At 33.9% G+C, this 19,981-nt stretch overlaps 2 protein-coding genes across 2 annotated transcripts; both read right to left on the bottom strand.

Moving 5' to 3' along the window:
- Positions 1–186: 186 nt before the first annotated feature.
- Positions 187–13,565, bottom strand: LOC125871206 (G-type lectin S-receptor-like serine/threonine-protein kinase LECRK1). The gene is given in 7 exon segments (XM_049551807.1): positions 187–2,844; positions 4,538–4,693; positions 4,918–5,459; positions 5,546–5,610; positions 5,613–5,655; positions 5,724–6,711; positions 13,379–13,565. Coding segments are annotated over 7 exon segments (4,341 nt in total). The 5' UTR covers positions 13,531–13,565; the 3' UTR covers positions 187–449.
- Positions 12,019–13,143, bottom strand: LOC125871433 (primary amine oxidase 1-like). The gene is made up of 3 exons (XM_049552018.1): positions 12,415–13,143; positions 12,209–12,322; positions 12,019–12,124 (listed from the first exon to the last, which is right to left on the bottom strand). Exon 1 carries the CDS (start codon positions 13,102–13,104, stop codon positions 12,415–12,417), a length of 690 nt encoding a protein of 229 aa, XP_049407975.1. The 5' UTR covers positions 13,105–13,143; the 3' UTR covers positions 12,019–12,124; positions 12,209–12,322.
- Positions 13,566–19,981: the final 6,416 nt, after the last annotated feature.

The raw sequence follows: 19,981 nt of genomic DNA, 5'->3' as shown, positions 1-19,981 counted from the left end.
ACATGTTACCAAAATCACGTTGATTGGAGCTTTGACAACTTCTTCATGCTTCATAGTAGTAGAACTCTAACTAAAGAGAGAAAGGATTTCATGACCAAAGATAGAACAGTTCATTAACAGTTTCAAGAAACACCATGGAGATGCAAAATAATTCGTAGTGCTTTGTGTATAAGAATTTATACTAACGCTTCTCCAATATTGGACTAATCGATGACCCATTTTCTGCTTGAAAATGAAGTGATTGCTTATTACCTTGAACTTGAACACAAGCATTAGTGACATTATAGAATACTCTTCAGAAGGAAAAGTGTAGCTCACTTGAGAGAAAAAAACACTAACTTTTGCACCAGAGAACTATGAGAAAAAACACTGAAATTTAACCAGGTCTAATGACTAATAAAATAGAATGATAATTGTTGGAAAAATTACAAGATAATACAGAAAATGACTCATATAGTTGTATCAACCATAGGAGGAACACCTAGTTCTATAGTTCCTTCCAACATCTGAACAAGCTTTGCTGCAGATGGTCGAAGATTTGGCTCAGGACACAAGCACCATAGGCCAACCATAGTCATCCTCTCAAAATTGTGAAAATGTAACATAATTTCTTCATCAAGACTAGCAACAGCTCTCAGCTTCTTGTTTCTCATACAATGAAGAACCCAATCGACTAAGATCAACTCGGGCTCTTCATTTTCTTGGCCGATTGGGTTCAAGTCCATGTGCCTTTGGCAGAAAATAATCTCAAGCAGCAAAACACCAAAGCTGTAGATGTCAACTTTGGTTGTCACGGGCACGTTTTTTAGCCATTCTGGTGCCATATAACCCATGGTTCCTCTAAAATTCGTGTTTGTTCGCGTCTGGTCTTTCATAAGAAGCTTTGCAAGACCAAAATCAGCAATTTTGGCAGTGTTGTTCTTGTCAAGAAGGATATTTTGTGGCTTAATGTCGCAATGAATGATCTGGTTCTCACACTCTTCATGCAAGTATAACAGGCCTCTGGCAATGTCAAGTACCATGTCACTTCTTAGCTTCCAGCTTGGTTTTTGTCCATCCCGAAAGATCAAATTTGACACAGCCCCATTTTTCATTAATTCATAAACAACAAGCCTGTTGCTTTTTTCATTGCAGAAGCCTAACAAATGAACCAGATTTTTGTGATGTGTTAGGCCTACCACCCTTACTTCTGCCAAAAATTCTTTATCATCACCTTGTTCAATTCCATTTCCTAATTTCTTCACAGCAACTTCAACTTCTTCATCCTCTAACTTGAGAATTCCGCTATAAACAGCACCAGAAGCCCCTTGGCCTAATTTATTCTTGAAACCATTGGTGGCTTCGTGCAGCTGCTGGAACGAAAATGCCCTTAAATTCATCTCAATTGCCTTTCTTTTTGGAGGGGTTTTGGCATCTCTATGTTTCTTCACAAAAGGGTAATAATATATAGCAATTGCTGCAAAAAGCGGAGCGAGTACTGAACATACTGTCACACCAGCTACCAAAACACCCTTTGATAGAGAGTGCTTTTTGTTTTGAGTTATCGAAGAGTTGCTAATTTTAAGAAATGCAACCATGTTATTTGTATCAGGATTAATACTTCTGGCATTCTGTATAGGCATCCTCTTCTTGAAACATGTTGAATCATTAAACACAGCTGCCTCACAAAGACAATCATTCAACACTTCCTGCCTGCAAAGCTCCTCTGTAGTATCATATACCCTTTCTAGTTCAGCATACATCCTATTAGGGAAATCAGCATTAGAGATCCTTTCAACGTAGACATCCGAAAGGGAAGAATTCAGATCACAAAAATCTTTCATCTCATTCGGATAACATCCTTTAGATGGAGTGTACTGATCCCTTGGAGAATAGCCTGGCAAGCAACTACAGTTGACTTCCTTATTGTCTGGTGATTGGCAAAAGCCATATACACCACAAATGTTATTCACAATACAAGGCTTCTCGATAACTTGCAGCGCAACATTCCAACCTCTCCCATTTACTTTTCTGTGGAAGAGCTGTTGGAAATCTCCTTTATCAGTGATCATAGCTCTGTGGTAATAATCTCGGACTGAATCAGGCAAGTTCGCTGTGAATGTCATGTTGGATATGATTGAGCTTCCATTTGTAATGAACAAAGTATCACTGGTGTTGTCGAAAACCAGACTTACATTTTTATTGTTAACAGTTATAGAATTCCAGTAGCCAAAATCAGCAGTTCTATATGCAGACAAGACCACATTCCCATCAGTCTGCACCAGTAGGCTATACTTCCCCGTCGAGTAATCTACTGTCCCATTGGCACTGGAAAACAGCGCCTGCCCCATATCAAGATATTGACCAGGCAAAATTGTATCTGTTGGGAAATCAAAGCTTTCCCACAAGACACCTGAGGATGAATTTTTCAGGACAAAATTTCCATCATCTTGCATAGTAGCATGACTAGTGCCTGTGCCATTGTACAAAACAAACTCTCTCCCATTAGTATCTGTCAACACGAGGCGTCCACTCAACGTTAGATTAACCTTTGATCCAGCATGAACTGGATCATCGCGATTGGCTGACCAAACGAGAGTTTTATATGGGATTTTATCAAACCATATGCCAACAAGGAATAATCCAGTACTGTTAAGATGGTAGAAACCAAAAGCAAAATCTCCAGAGGATGAAAGCCAGTGTGAAGATTCAGTTCCAGCTGTGATATTGGAACCAAGAGGGACAATATTTGTAGTTTCTTGACAGAAAGAGCTAATAAATGTGAGATAAATTGAGACAAACCATAACAGGATTTTCCAAGAAACCATTGTTACACCATGAATTGTTGGAATCTTACGGAAAAAACTTTATTCTTTTTGAGATATTATAATTGTTTTCACAACAAATAAACTTATTTGATACAAATGGAGAGTAAAAATCTATTAGTCAAAATGCCATGATTCAAAGACTTGCATATTATAATGCAGAAGGCTATGATTATGAGGTCACTGGAATGTGTGGAATTCTTTTCATTTGTCTTGCAATATAAGTCACATTCTTATTACGCCTCTACCCAATTTATGTGGCACCATTTGACTAATACAAAATTTAAGAAAAAATGAAGACTATTGAAATTTGTGGTCTAAAACAAATCTTAGATATTTATGTGACTATAAATCATTTTACTATTGGTAAAAGAGAATTTTTAAAGTTAAATTCTTTTTACTATTGAAAAATGACATTCTTTTGGAACGGATTAAATAGAAAAGTCTGCCACGTAAATTGCGACAGACGGATTGCATTATCTAGAAATAGTCTATATAGATTGGGGTAAGCCAAGTCATGAAAATGACAGGAAGATTTCTATGCACCATGTAAATTGGGAGTTAGTTCAAAATGAGTACTTGATATAAGACTAGTCTTCTTCTTTATATGCATGCACCTAACTAGTCTTCTTCTTTTATACTTTTTCTAAAATAATTTCAGTAAACATGAACAATTTAGGATTCAATTACTTCCATAGCAAAGAAATGAGAAACAAGAAACCAGTGAATGAAGCATAAACAAACTACTCCTTCCGTTTCAATTTGTTTGTCTGGTTTTGACTTGACATAGAGTTAAAGAAAAGTAAAGAAAACTTTTGAATCTTATCAAGTTAAACTAAAAATACGTAGAATGTACCAAAATATCGTTTAATCTTACAGCCTTAAACATGCCACGTGGAAAGCTAAAAGCAAAGAGTTGCAGAAAAAAAGGAAAACGACATTTTTTTTGCAACGGACTAAAATGAAAAGTAAGATAAACGAATTAAAACGGAGGGAGAAAACAAGTTGAGTATCTTTCTAGTGATGATGAAATTTTCCAATCAAGTCTTTTCCTGGAAACTGCAAGTCTTCTAATACTTAAAGTTTTCTTGAAAAATATTTGTATCTTTCTAGTGATGATCATGACTTTAGTCAACACATGCATTAAATTTATGAAAGTGATCTTCACCAATGAGAGTACTATAGAAGACTAAGTCAATCTTGACAGCATGATGAAAAGGCATTGATCAAAGCCAAAACCAACAATTAATTGATCTTTGATTGCACTTTGGAATACACATGTGTTGACACTTGAAATTTGATCCAGACTTAAAACAAGGTTCAGTTGAACCTAAAATGACTTGTCAAATTGTTGAGTTAATTTCTCAAACGCTCATTCAACTAACACTTTTTATGTATCTCACGAAGTTAGACAACTTTGTTTAATAGAACAAAAATCAATCAACTTTGTTTTGTAATAAAAAAATCACTCAACCATTCTTAAATTTAGCTTTAAACAAAATTTCACGTCAAGAGTATCTATCAGAAATATAACTTGAATTAGTTAAGTGACTTGTTGGTGAAATAGCAATAGTTGAGTGACTTCGTAGCAGTAATTCAAACTTTAACTCGAGAAAACTTGATGCTGCACCAAAAGAATAATTTGAAAAAGAATTCATTGATGCTAATTTGGTAACTCATCACACCTATATGTGAATATTATTGATTAGCATAAAAATACACGTGCAACGCACTAGTCCAACAATGGGTTTCTTTCAAAGAAATTTGTTGGCCGGAGCTCAAAAGCATCATAGATTGTTAGCATTATAGGATAATCTTCTTGGCAAGGTACATGATGGAATCCAAGTGTGTACCAAAGCACAATATCCTTCTTTTCAATTGATCTATTCCTGCATACATTAAATTTTTATACTATTAGTAGGTATTTTTCAAGCTAGTAATCCCATATTTTAACGATGGTATGTGTAGTTATCTTTAGAAATACACGTGCAACGCACTAGTCCTTATCTCATTCTTCAGTTTACTATTTTTTCGATCTTTTCTATGAACTGTTACGTGTAGCTATTTCATATGAAAGGCATGCTTAATATCTAGTAACAAGAGATGATTTTACCTTCCACTCCAGACTGTGAGTCCATCATCACCGTGACTTCTATCAGCATAAAATCCTGCAGCCCATCTTTCTGACTTGTTGTAAGGAGTCACCCACAGTTGATACTTGGTATAAGCTGCTCTAATTTGAGGGTAATCATCATCTGTTAACAAAGACATAGATGGTCTACTAGGAATTAGCTTATAACTTACATCATTTCCAACTTTACTCTTTTTTTCAGCATTAACAAACAACAATTCAGCTGGTTCAATCCCAAGTTGTGTCCTGCCTTCAGATTCTGTTTTCATAGTTTCTTTAACAACACTCCAGTAACTCTTCCTTGGTGACATATTTTGGTCTTTCACTCTTGTAGTTTTCAGTTTAGCTTTCAAGAATGAATTTTTACTACCATCAACATCAAGATCAATGCGGTAAGTAAGGAAATGATCATGGTTCACTGCAATTGTGTTTTCTGCCACAAGAGTACCGTAAACATCCTGATTTATTTGATCGTTGTTCGTGTATTCCACAGCCTTCATCTCCATAATCCCTGTTAGACTTGCCTTCGGAACGAAAAATGAAAAATGTAAGACAAAAGATTAAGGTGAAAATGATTGACTAGCTAATAGTATATTATCTTAATTCTTACTCCAACTCTAATGGATCCACTTTGTTTGAACTCCCAATCAAGTATATAGTCATAATTTCCAACGTTACCATTCTGATCACCAAATTAACTTCTTTCTGTCCCTTGGTGTTCTACAAAATCCATGGAGTTAATAGAGTGATCACAATTTACTAGAGAAATTGAAAAGTTAGAGGCTTACTAATGTTCCAGGTACTCCGATTTCTGTATGCCTCCATGCAGCATCACCAGCATATCGTTCAAAAATGCAAATAGCTCGAGGGACTTGTACTACTTGACCTGCTGAATCAGCCATGTAACCATCCATATACACCGCATTGTTTGGACAGTCCAACGACTGGACAAGGGTGCTAGCCGATCTCCCAAAACCAAATTCACCAACATCCATAAATGTCCTGTAGTACCATTCAAACGTAGGATCCATGTAAGGCACGAATATCTCAGAGACATGACCTTTATAGAGTACACGTCGATATTCATTTCTCACAGCATCAAATATAGAAGCTGTAGATATGATCATCCCTGCTCTAGTATTGAATCCAACATGAAGTTTCCAATTAGCCCAACTAACTTCATGACCTTGGATGTTTATCCTGGAGGATCCTGTTTCATTGCAAGTAACTGATCCCTGGCTCGACGAATTGAAATCAGCATCTTTTGCTTCAGGCAATGGGGATCTGAATCTATCCAAATACTTAATAATCTTCATTGATTCAACATCTACTAGTATAGTTATTCCTTCAATAGGCCTTGCCCAAAAGTTAGTAGTTCCTCCAAGATAAAAACATGGAACACTAAGAACTCTAATGGTCTTTACCTGACCAAACCATCCAACTGATAGTGGTATGCAGCTGACTTCAGATATATTCAATCCCCTCCGTGAAATCGATTCTTGAAATTTAGGATTACTCAATGGCAGGATGCTAGACTGTATAAGTTCATTGAGAGTAAAAGGAGGAAAGCCATGACCTAAATACAACTTTTGTGATATGATAGAGCTAGTAGCCAAGTCTAGTGTGAGTTCATGTGACTCACCATTAGCGCGAACTACTACCCTGGCTCGACGATAAGGAAAAGAGGCATTTTGTAATTTATGAGAGGAAAGCCAATGTAGGACATCATTCTTTTCTGGTTCATCAAGATCTACATAATGAAATGTTACATTTGANTAGTTTATATCTAAAATAATTATTTCATTTCGTTAAGATTAAGAAGCTCATTAATTAATTTTTATAAATCCATCTTATTTAGCTTTTGACCGAATTCACCAATTATCTCAATTTGGCTAAGTTTTAACTCTAGATGGTTATAATCGTAATCCATTTAGCCCTTTTCTTGACATTGCAATTTTAACCATTCTCTAACCTTACCTCTAGCTTATTTAAATAATCACCAAGGGGCCTTTATTTTTTGTTACATTTTCAGCCCACCATTACAGCCCACACAATCAGCCCAACACACCTCTCTTTCCTCTCATCCCAACATACAATATTCCCTCAGCCCAATTTCCCCCTTTAACCCGGCCCACTACAATTCTAAAACATCCAGCACAATCCAATATTCCCAATTTTTTTTCTTCAACACGTCAATTCCAGCAAACAACATCAGAACACAACGCAGCAGCACCACAGCGTCTTCCTCACTGCAACAGCAGCGAAAAAGCACCTGCCAGCAGCTGTGAGTCCGTCCTTGTGGCCTCAGGATGGAGCCACGTCGCGCCCAAGGACGAGTAAGTCAATCCCAGCCATCGATCTCACCATTTCCACTTTCGGAATGGGGTTGAAGACCTCACAAAAGTATGTTTGCCTCTAATGGTGAAATTTTTTCGAAAGTTTGAATTGAGATGGGCCTTATGCCTATCCGAATTTGATCCTTTTCCCCCCAAAAATCTACCCTAATTCCCCCCTATATAACATCTTTTTGTTCATTTGTGAGAGAGGGATTTTTGGGGTTTGAAAATTGGTGTTAGAGATAATTGCTAGAGAAAACAGTGAAAATTGGGAGTGAAACAAAAAAAAAATATTGGAAAGGTTGGAGAGAGTTTTCAGTTGGATTTTCTCTTAGCAAAAATACCTAGACAGCTTAAGTGAAGTAGTCGAAATATGTACTAAACACATTAAGAAAGCAGAGAAGAATCGAAGTTTTATTTTTCCTTTTTCATTTCATTGCCGGTGCTCCTTAAAGCTTGGTTAGGGTTGAGTTTTGCTCGAATCCGCAGTTTCTTTATTTGTTGTCTCGTGTTTGTGTGAAAGTCGCTGCTCATCAGTTCGTAGCCCCGGTTCAGCTGCTCCAAAGAAGGTAACCCCTCTCCTAATTTCAATCCATATCCCTATTGCTTTCAAGACGTTAGTGTGTTTGATTTTCAGCTGTTGAATTATTTGGACGCCAAAGTTTTGGGGTCATCTGTCTTCTCCTATCGAATATTCTGTTTTATTTTTTTTTTAGCCATAACTTGACCGGAATATGGATGTAAAGATGTTAGAGGATTGTTTGCCATTTGCCGCTACAATTTATTGTCCTAGTTTTCATAGTATTGTCATGATCATTTTCGAAATGACAAGTTAGTCTTAGTTGATGCGTGTTTGTTATGAATCTGCGTAAATGATATGTGTTTGACATCGTATCATCCTTTTGGCCTGAAGCTAAGTGTATGAATCAGTAAAATATAGTTATTCGAGTTTAATTCCGTGTTTCCATCACTCCTTTTTTTTAATAGGTCTACTGGAGCAAATCTGAGCCTTTTAGTCGTTAGAAAATAATTGTTTTACTTCAGCCTTTGAAATGGCTTTATACCCGTTTCACCTTGTCCCGTGGTTGTGTGTGTTTTGATGCTCGGTCCGGTTCGTCTAGGTCGCTGTACATTATGTTTTCTTATGAATATGATTTGACTTTTGTTGGAGTTGTGTCCTTTAAAAGAATGTTATGATTCTGTCTATGTCTAGCCTTTGAAAAAAAAAAAAAAATTTATTTTTGATCGTTCCCTTGTTCATTGGTTACTCGATGTTTTCAGCTTCTAGATTGTAGTTAAGAATATATTTGACTCCTTTTACTTCTAAAAAAAAAAAAAACGCGGCTTGGCTTACCTTGGTGTCATTTAATAGTTGTTTTTGTCGAGTGTTGAAGCATATTGTTTCCTTCTCCATTTCTTTACTTGAAGTTGTAGAAATGTTGAGGTCCATAGCTTATTCATGTCATTCTTGTCTTACCTTAATAATATTGTTTTGCTGATTTGTGCATGTGCAAAACCTTTAACTTCATATTAGGATCCCATGGGTTGTTTATTACTTTGCTTAATCGTGTGAGATTATGATATGCATTTTTTTTTTTAGTATTTGGGGTTATTTGTTGGTTAAGAAGAAAAAGTTTATTACTTTGGATTCCATGTTGAACTGTATGTGGGCTTCTCTTGTCAATACGTGCAGTAGCCTTATTATGCTTAGTTCTCTTTTTATTTACTTTGATTGAGAATCATGTTTATATCCATATTACTTTAGTCAATTATTAATTACTTTATTCTTTGTTTCTGCGTGAACTTGGATCCGTAGATACTTAAGTTAAGTTGCTTGTTGGTTTAGAATCATATGTCCGTTTTATGTTGATTCTCATGTCTCGCATCAAAATGTTAATTCAAATATGTGAAAATGCACATGCTTTATTCGCATAAATAAATAAATTATCTAATACATGATAAGGATTTTATTTTTTTTTACACGGAAGGCGATAATCAATGTCTTAACTTGAGTTTGGAAGTGTTTTGTTCATCTAATCTAGGTATTTATCTCACTGGATTATGTCACTGTTTTCCTCCTCATATTATTAGAATTTTTTTTTTTATCTAATTAAACTAACATGCTTAATATTAATAGTCTAGGGATATTGAATTTGGTCCATTTGACTTCGCTCTTTTACTGTTCACTGTATCATATACATAAAAACATTTAGTCTTCATGGTTTTTTTTTTTTTCTTTACTTTATTGTTCGAATGTTGTACTGTTAGTAATTAATCAGCGAGTGTTTTTATTTAGTTATTTATTTTATTTATTTTCGTTTATGTACTCTTATTTTCATTTACTTTTTATCTCGCCCCTTCATTTTCTTTCCCAAGGCTAATTCTATATTTTGTTTGTCATTTTGCATGTAAAATCCGTTCAAGTCCTCACGGACTGTGTCTTTGCATTTACAAGGGGGCCACGGAGGCCCCAAAATTCATGTACCGAGTCAGATCCCCCGAAAATTTGGTGAACAGGGTTCAGAGCAGATATACAAGATTGTATACACTAGTATACATCTAATGTACACGAAAGAGAGAAAATGGGCTTAAAGAGGCCACTAGTCTTTAAAATTTGTATTTTGTCATTTATTGGGCCTAAGCCTATTTAAGTATTATTATTATTTATGTTAAAAGTTTAGGACAGGTTAGGACAGGTGAAAGAATTGGGCCTAAGGCCCAAAGAAAAAACATTCTATTTTGTGTTAGATTAGGACAGGTACCAAATGGGCCCAAATACTGGCCCAGACGGACAGAAAAAAAACCAGATTTGGGCCCAAATCTCTCTCTCTCTTTGTTTTTTTATGCCTCCTTACTTGCTAATATTTGTCATTAACCTTAAGGTCAACAATTCAAATCCCCGAGAGACGTTCATTTTAATTTAACAATTTAACTAAATCGATCATCTTTCAAAAGACTTAAAAGAATAAATTTCAAGAAGTATCTCACTTAGGTCGTAGGTCAATATTTCCCTTTTCCCCTTTATAACTATCTCAACTATAAAATAATTCAATTGCTCCATTCAAATTAAGTTAAATTTTAGCCAAATAAATCAATTGTCGGATAACCGCATTAGCGGATATTCTAGGTGCTTTAAAAACCTTCCTAGAATATTAATAGGAACCTCGAACCCTTTTTTCAAGTTTTCACTAGATTCCTGTTTTAGTCTCGTGAAAATGAATAGTTTTCTTGATTTTTCTTAAAAATTAAGTGGCGACTCTTAAACCAGTCAAAATATACTATCCAAATAAAACAGTATGTCAAAGTATATAACTTGTTATATAGCATATACCTTATCTTATTTTTTAGGTTACTATTTTCAATTTTCTTATGAATAGCTACGTGTAGTTATTTCATAGGCATAACACATAAACAGAAACTCAAATTTGGCTTCAGCGGGCAAGTAAACACTCTAACTTTGAGAGTGCACATCTAGACACCTCAACCTAATCTCAACTAACAACCAAACAGTCCAACTCCTTCCCACTGTGTCTCATGGGCACCAGATGCTGACATGACACATAATTTTTTTGTGTCTGTGTGTCAAAGTATCTTAATCTGTTATATAGCATATATCCTATCTTATTTTTTAGGTTACTATTTTCAATCTTCTTATGAATGGCTACCTGTAATTATTGCATAGGCATAACACAAACAGAAACTCAAATTGGGCTTCAGCGGACAAATAAACACTCTAACTTTGAGAGTGCACATTTAGACATCTCATCCTAATCTCAACTGACAACTAAACATCCCCGTTGTGCTTCATGGACACCCGACGCTAACATGACACACAAATTTTTAGTGTTAGTGTATCAAAGTATCTTAACATGTTATATAGCATATACCCTATCTTATTTTTCAGGTTACTATTTTCAATTTTCTTATGGATGGCTACGTGTAGTTATTTCATAAGCATAACACAAACAGAAACTCACATTTGGCTTCAGCGGGCAAGTAAAGACTAGATTTGAGAGTGCACATCTAGACACCTCAACCTAATCTCCACCGACAACTAAACACTCCAACTCATCCCTACTGTGTCTCCTAGACAGCTTGACATGACACATAAATTTTGAAGGTGTGACGATCATTTTGTAAGTTGGAGCATTCAAGTGACACCGTGGAGACGAGTTGAGGTGTCTAGATGTGCATATTCAAAGTTGGAGTGCTTACTTGCCAACTCGGGTCAAGTTTGAGTGTCTGTTTATCTATTATGCCTATTACGTATGAAAGGCATGCCTAACATAGATAGACAAGAGATCATTTTACCTGCCACTCCAAACTGTGAGTCCATCATCACCATGACTTCTCTCTGCATAAAATCCTGCAGCCCATCTCTCTGACTTGTTGTAAGGAGTCACCCACAGTTGATACTTAGTATAAGCTGCTCTAATTTGAGGGTAATCATCATCTGTTAACAAAGACATAGATGGTCTACTAGGAATTAACTTATAACCTACATCATTTCCAACTTTACTCTTTTTTTCAGTATTAACAAACAACAATTCAGCTGCTTCAATCCCAAGTTGTGTCCTGCCTTCAGATTCTGTTTTCATAGTTTCTTTAACAACACTCCAATAACTCTTCCTTGGTGACATTTTCTGATCTTTCACTCTTGTAGTTTTCAGTTTGGCTTTCAAGAATGAATTTTTACTACCATCCACATCAAGATCAATGCGATACGTAAGGAAATGATCATGGTTCACTGCAATTGTGTTTTCTGCCACAAGAGTACCGTAAACATCCTGATTTATTTGATCGTTGTTCGTGTATTCCACAGCCTTCATCGCCATAATCCCTGTTAGACTTGCCTTCGCCAACGAAAAAGGAAAAATGTAAGACAAAAGATTAAGGTGAAAATGATTGACTAGCTATAGTATCTTATAATTTCTTACTCCAACTTTAATGGATCCACTTTGTTTGAACTCCCAATCAAGTATATAGTCATAATTTCCAACTGTTGTTACCATTCTGATCACCAAATTAATTTCTTTCTGTCCCTTGGTGTTCTACAAAAGCCATAGAGTTAATTATGTTAATAGAGAAATCACAACTTAGTAGAGAAATTTTCAGTTTAGAAGCTTATTAATGTTCCACGTACTCAGTTTTCTGTATGCCTCCACGCAGCATCGCCAGCATATCGTTCAAAAATGCAAATAGCTCGAGGGATTTGTACTACTTGACCTTCTGAATCAGCCATGTAACCATCCATATACACCGCGTTGTTTGGACAGTCCAATGACTGGACAAGGGTACTGACCGATCTCCCAAAACCATATTCACCAACATCCAAAAATGTCCTGTAGTACCATTCAAACGAAGGATCCATGTAAGGCACGAATATCTCAGAGGCATGACCTCTATAGAGAACACGTCGATATTCATTTCTCACAGCATCAAATATAGAAGCTGTAGATATGATCATCCCTACTCTAGTATTGAATCCAACATGAAGTTTCCAATTAGCCCATCTGACTTCATGGCCTTGAATGTTTATCCTGGAGGATCCTGTTTCATTGCAAGTAACTGATCCCTGGCTCGACGAATTGAAATCAGCATCTTTTGCTTCAGGCAATGGGGCCCTGAATCTATCCAAATACTTAATGATCTTCATTGATTCAAGATCTACTAGTATAGTTATTCCTTCAATAGGCCTAGCCCAAAAGTTAGTAGTCCCTCCGCGATACAAACATGGAACACTAAGAACTCTTCTAGTCTTTGCCTGACCAAACCATCCAACAGATAATGGTATGCATCTGACTTCAGATATATTCAAGCCCCTTCGTGACATCGAATCTTGAAATTCAGGACTACTCAATGGCAGGCTGGTGCCCTGTATAAGTTCATTGAGAGTAAAAGAAGGAAAGCCACGACCTGAGTACAACTTTTGTGATATGATAGAGTTAGTAGCCAAGTCTAGTGTGAGTTCATATGACTCACCATTAGCGCGAACTACTACCTTGGCTCGACGATAAGGAAAAGAGGTATTGTTTGATTTATGAAAGGAAAGCCAATGAAGGACATCATTCTTTTCTGGTTCATCAAGGTCTACATCATGAAATGTTACATTGGAAAGGTGGGATTTTTGGATAATGACTCTAATTTTGTTGATTTCATCAGGATTAAGAGGGTCTAAAGGATGACATTGAGAGTTAATAGAAAAGAACAAGAAGAAAAAAGCAACAGAAATGTGTAATACTTTTATCAGTTCCATCATGAAGTGGTGCTCTCAATTCATATGATGTTTCCAACTATATATAGCACTAGTCTCTGGAAACGTGTGTTTTCACGGGTTGAGTAACAAAATAGAAAATGTTGAAATCAACTATTGACTATTAGAGGCAACAATCTACATCTACTAGAAAGGCAGAAAATTTGATGATGAGGTTGGAATTTTCTGAAGAATACAAAATATAATAGATGATATATTCAAGCATTTTGTTGTTAGTCCTCATTTGCAGTTTCTAATTCTTTTTTTCTTCTCATGTTGAATTGGACAATTTCCTTTATTTAATCTCCAAAAGTCATTAACATTTTAATTAAAATGATATAATTTAATATTTAAATATTTTATAAATTTTGATTTATAGCAAAGGTAAAATCATAATCTAACTTTTAATTTTGATACTTCTCACTTTAATAATATACTATAATTTGACATCTTGCTATCTTTCAGGAGATTTGATTTTATAACAATTTACAAATTTGTTTTTATAGTATTATATTCTTATTACAAGAGATTTTCATTTTTACACGAGAGACATTTATTTTTTATAGGAAAAATTATGCAAGTTGGCAAACATTACTTATTTATTATTCAACGAGGTTACTGTGTTAGTTAATTAATGTACATGACTATAGTTTAGTATAATGTGCTATTAATTATGGGACCACAAACAGTTTGTATACAGAAAGAAAAAGACCTCTTTCCTTTGTATACTCACTTATACAAATTTAATTTGATCTTTTCTCTCTCCATTTCCTTAATTCTCTCCTACAAATCATTCATACACATTGAATTTGAATTTTCAAAATCTGCTTTCTCTCTCGTAACTGTCCAAAACGTGTTTCAATTGTTTTTTTATATTTTTTTATTTTATATATGATTTATGCTTGTCTTATTTTTCACAAAAGTATTTTTTTAAAAAAAAAATAATAATCAGTTTTTTTAAGGAAAAAATGGATGATGGAGAGGGTTTAATAAAAAAAATTTGATGATCTACCATCGTTTTCGTTGGATTTAACAAATTCAATCGTCTTATTTCAACGACCACCTATTATGATTAATTGATTATTTTAGCTTTCCTTAATCTATGCTAACAAAATACTATTGCTGCAAAATTCAACTATTACTAAGGGTAACTTTCTTTTAACTCAATAAATTTTGGAAAAGGACTCTTTATCATCAAAATCGGAGCCAAAATTTAAAATTTATGAATTATGAATTATGAATTATGAATTATAAATTAATAATTTATACCTATTAAATAACATTTGCTAAAGATTAGTTCTAGTCATTACAGAATAAACAAATAGGGGTGATCTCGATTCATATGGTGTTTCCACCTATTTATAGTATTGGACATCTTGTTGGGTGTGTTTGGAATGAAGGAAAATATTTTTTGAGAAAATGTTTTCTTTGGAAATATTGTGGATTTCTAACTTATTTTTTGATGTTTGATTTGTGAGTAGAAAATATTTTTTGTAAAATATTTTTTAACTAGTAAAATTATCCGTGTCTCGCGCGGAAATTTAATATTACGGAATTTATAAAATAATACTTAAAATTCATCGGTCATTTAAACTAAAACACTATAAAGGAAGAAGATAATTATAACATCTTATCATTTATCCTTCAATCAATCATCTTTAATTTGATTTTATAATTTATTATTTTGCTTCCAGGAATCAAATGAACATCAACCGGTAATATTAAATATTCTAATAAATAAATAATTGTCGGTGAAGGAATAAATAAATTTTAAAAGGCGGAAAAAAGTGAACGTGTAGAAAGTTCAGCCCTACCTTTTGCTTTACATATATCATTTTAAAGTTCTCATTTAAATGTATCATAAGTAATTATTAAAATGAAAATTAAAGGGAGAATGTATCATATTGGACAACAATTCAACTTATTATATATACTTGAAAGGGAAAAATATTACACAGAACTATTAAGTTTGTTTGGGTGTTTTATAAAAATCAACATACCAGAGTGATGAAGTTCAATTTGAAACTACACTTCTAGGTCATCCAGCACATCCTTGAACTTATTTATGTCAACAGTTTATTAGTTCTTATCTTCTTTTCCCCGTTCACTTCGCACATCAAGGTGCGATAAAGTTTTTAAGGTCTTTATGTGCTTACAATAACATACCAAATTTGAATTTTGTCTTCAAGATATGGTAGTATAGATCTTTAAGGAATTCTTTTACTATACCTTCAACAATTTTAGTAGAGAAAACTTGCATGAATACTCAATTAATGTGTGTTATTTAATTTGTACTAACAAATACTTATTATAACAATAATTATGCAGAAACATAAACAACAAAGTTTAATAGATGTACTCAAAAACAACAATTAATAACATAAAACATAAATTAATAACTGCACAAAAAAAATACCAGAATCTGTAACAATAAAATGAAATAGAAAGGAAAAAATCAAGCCCACTAAATACATAGTTTACCCTTAAGAAAATTATTCCCTCTAGTACCCGAGGTTTAAAGAAATAGATCCTCTAAGGAGGACAATTCTACTCACTAGTGTATTGATACAAAAATCAATGGTGTAGTGAGTCACTCAACAGGAGCAAAGTACACGAATATTTAATTGTGCAAAAGAAGAAGAAAGAGTAGTTCAGAATTTTGGTTGTTTTAAAATGAGAGGAAATTCCTCTATTTATAGACAACAAAGGGTAGTGTGAACAAATGTTTATTGTGCCTTATCGTAAACGTCACAACTCTTTGGAAAAGTTACAACCTTTCGGAAAGGTCACAACATTTCATAAAAGTCACAACTTTTCATAAAAGTTGCAACTCTTTATAAAAGTCTCAACTCTTCAAAAAAATCACAAGTTTTCATAGAAGTCGCAACTTTTCATGAAAGGGGAAGGCTAGTTTTGGAAATAGATAAATAAAAAGGAAATCTTGGATTTCGGTGGCGCCACATAGGCGGGCATAGGATTCTCTTCTATATATAAATATGATGTTTGGTTGGTGAATGAAAAATATTTTTCAGAAAATATCTTTTATTTTTGGCTTGAGACTAAATAAGGATAAATATTAGGAATCACATAGTTTTAATATGAAATTACAATTTATCCCTCTTTAGTTTGTAATTACATTAATCCCTTAAAAAGTAACACAAACCGGATACATAATATGTAGCTCGGATACATTAAAGAGTATCTCGGATACATTATAACATAAACCGGATACATAATATGTAGCTCGGATACATTAAAAACTAGCTCAAATACATTATAAAATAAACCAGATACTAGCTCAAATGCATTAACTACTGGCTCGGATACATTAATATGTACCTCGAATGCATTAAAGAAATAAGGGATTTTAGAGATTTTTAGAAATAGAAGGAGATATTGGAAATAAGGAAAATATAAAACGTGTATTTCAGTAATTTTTCCACTAAATAATACTCTTTAGAAAAATAATTTCAGATCCGAAAATCAACCCCGATAATTGACCTAGGACTCGACCCTGACACCCAAACTAGGACAAGACTCCAATGCCCGTTCTAAAATCCAACCTTTAGATCTCACCCAGAAAATATTTTTCAAAAATAATTTCTTAAAAAAAATTGACGGGGTCACGAGGTGGGGGTAGCATAAAAATGCAATTTTTTAAAAAATATTGAAATATTTTTCAAAAACAACTTTTTTAAAAAAAAAAATGATTGGTGTGGCGCCGGGGGGAGGTAGGGGTGGGAATGGCGTAAAAAATGATATTTTTTTAAGTTGAAACATTNGGGGGGGGGGGGGGGGGGGGGGGGGGGGGGGGGGGGGGGGGGGGGGGGGGGGGGGGGGGGGGGGGTGGCGGTGAGAGTGGCGTAAAAATAAAAAATAAATTTGAAATATTTTCAAAAGCATTTTTTTCGGAGGGGGTAGGGGTGGTAGGGGTTGGGTGAGGTAAAAAAAAAACTTAAAATTTGAAACATTTTTCAAAAGTAATTTTTAAATTTTTAAATTTTTTTATTTTTTTTGCTGGGGGGATGGTTTTAGGGGTAGGGATGAAAATATATTTGAAATTTAAAATATAAGAAATTTTTTTAATTTTTTTTTTTTTGAATGCAGAGGGTCGGGTACGATGTATGATCAGGGTAAGAAAAAAAAATTAAAGGATGAAGTAGAGTTTTGGAAAATGTTTTCCTTAATTTTGGAAGGGAAGTCATTTTCCTTAAAATTAAGGAAAATGAGTTGATTTGAAAAACATTTTCCAAACATGGGAAAATTGGAAAACATTTTCAAACACACCCATTATCTCTCTGGAGATTTGATTTTATAGCCTTTTACAATTTTATGTTCTTACTACAAGATATTTTCATTTTTACACAATAGATATTCATTTTTATACACTTCCTTTGTTTCAATTTGTTTGTCTGATTTGACTTGGATCAAAGTTTTAAAAAGTAAATAAAAGTTCTGAATCTTGTGGTTTAAAGGTAGAGAGAAGTAGAATGTATCAAAATGTCATTTAATCTTATGTTTTTAAATATGTCATATGAAAAATTAAAATTAAAGAATTGCTAAAAAAAAGAGTAAAAAAACATTCTTTTTTAAATAGATTAAAAAGAAAGTAAGACTAGCAATTATAACGGAAAGAGTCTATCAAATTTAAAACGGAAAAGGGTCATATTTGCCCTTGAACTCTTAGAAAAGGGTCATATTTACCCTCGTCATACTTTTTTGATATATTTGCCCTTATCATCCAACTTTGGGTACATATTTGTCCTTGTACAGTTAATTATTGTGTCACCATTTTTATTAGTTTACGTGGCGCCTATGTGGCTCCATGTGTATATATTTTTGTTATAATTAAAATTTTACTTTCTATTTAGTATTTTATCCGACCCATTTAGTAAAATCCGACCCAACTAAAATAAAGACCCATTACCCCTAATTTCTATACCCATCATCCTGCAACGCTTCATAAGAACAGTACAATGGTCGAGCAGAAGCCACCATTTATTCCTTCTTCCTTATGCCATGAGACATGTTGTAGCCATTTACGGTTTGACTTCTCAAAGCTCAATATAGAACTAAACGTGCATAAACAGTCACTAGGAAAGAGTTTACAAGAGCCATAATCCACACATAAAACTGAGGCTGTGTAATATTGTCTCATCCTCTTAACTTATCATCCCCAAAACCCATGTGTGGTTAAGTACGCATATGGAGACCTATCGGCCTTTTATTTCTATCCTTGAACTTTTGTCTATCGGAGCTCCCACTGGCTACAGAGCACAAAATCATTCGGTACAAAATGGGTCTTTATTTGGTTGGGTCGAATTTTACTAAATGGGTCGGATAAAATACTAAATAGAAAATAAAATTTTAATTATAACAAAAATATATACACAGGGAGCCACGTAGGCGTCATGTAGGTGCCACGTAAACTAATAAAAATGGTGGCACAATAATTAACTGTACAAGGGCAAATATGTATCCAAAGTTGGATGGTAAAGGCAAATATATCAAAAAAGTATGACGAAGGGTAAATATGACCCTTTTCTAAGAGTTCAAGGGCAAATATGACCTTTTTCCAAATTTAAAAATAAATTCATTTTCTTTTATTCAATTTGCAGAGATCATTTCCTCTTTTATCCTTTTTTTTTTTCTTCTCTTTTCAATTTGTAGTGGTTAAATTTAAAATTTCCACGAGAAATGCGTTTAACAAGTTATTTTTACACCCTTTTGACAATATTTTGTAGAAAAGCCAACTAAAATTTCCAGTCATAACGGAATAAACAAATAGTATTTGTACAAGCATTGAATTATGATAAGAGCTAAATTTCTTTTACAATAATGATACATTGATACCTTAATTAGAGAGCTCGAATTCGAGTTCAAGGTATGAAAAAAATTATGTTGAAAGTGTTATTTTTGAATGACTTTTATAGTGCGCGATTTAAATTTTGTCAGAGCTTTAATGAGGATTTCGAACACCGAGTGGAAAATCAAAAAACAAATGATAGATTAATAGTACAATTTTTATTTTTTATATAAATTTGTCCACATGACGTCAGTAGACTTCGGGAGCCTTTTCGTAGTTTTTTCTTTAGGGTTGAATAGAATATTAATGAGATTTTTAACTTCTGTTTACAATAAATACTTAATATGTAGAGAAAAATTAAGAAATAGCAAATATAATAGGCATAGTAAGGCTCTATATCTGTAGTTTTGATAATTGTGCTTTATAACTATAGTTTTATTTGCTATGGAGGTTGTGGTTTGTATATTTTATGCGATTTGTATAATTTGCTTGTCCATTTGCACATTTCACTTGCGTACAAATAGGGTAAGTATATATAAATTTTGTACTTATACATTAAGGAATTTTCCAGAACTCCGTTTGTATATTTCACTTGCCAATATACAAACAGGGTAATTTATTGTGAATTTTTCATAAATTATATACAAATAG

This window comes from Solanum stenotomum, chromosome 7, assembly GCF_019186545.1.
Source record: "Solanum stenotomum isolate F172 chromosome 7, ASM1918654v1, whole genome shotgun sequence".
NCBI classification, from domain to species: domain Eukaryota; kingdom Viridiplantae; phylum Streptophyta; class Magnoliopsida; order Solanales; family Solanaceae; genus Solanum; species Solanum stenotomum.
This window is presented reverse-complemented; position numbering and strand designations above follow the sequence as displayed.

What these genes read in the sequence shown, in the direction of transcription:
- LOC125871433 (XM_049552018.1), bottom strand. Translation starts at nt 13,104, where the DNA reads ATGTCACGAAGGGGCTTGAATATATCTGAAGTCAGATGCATACCATTA.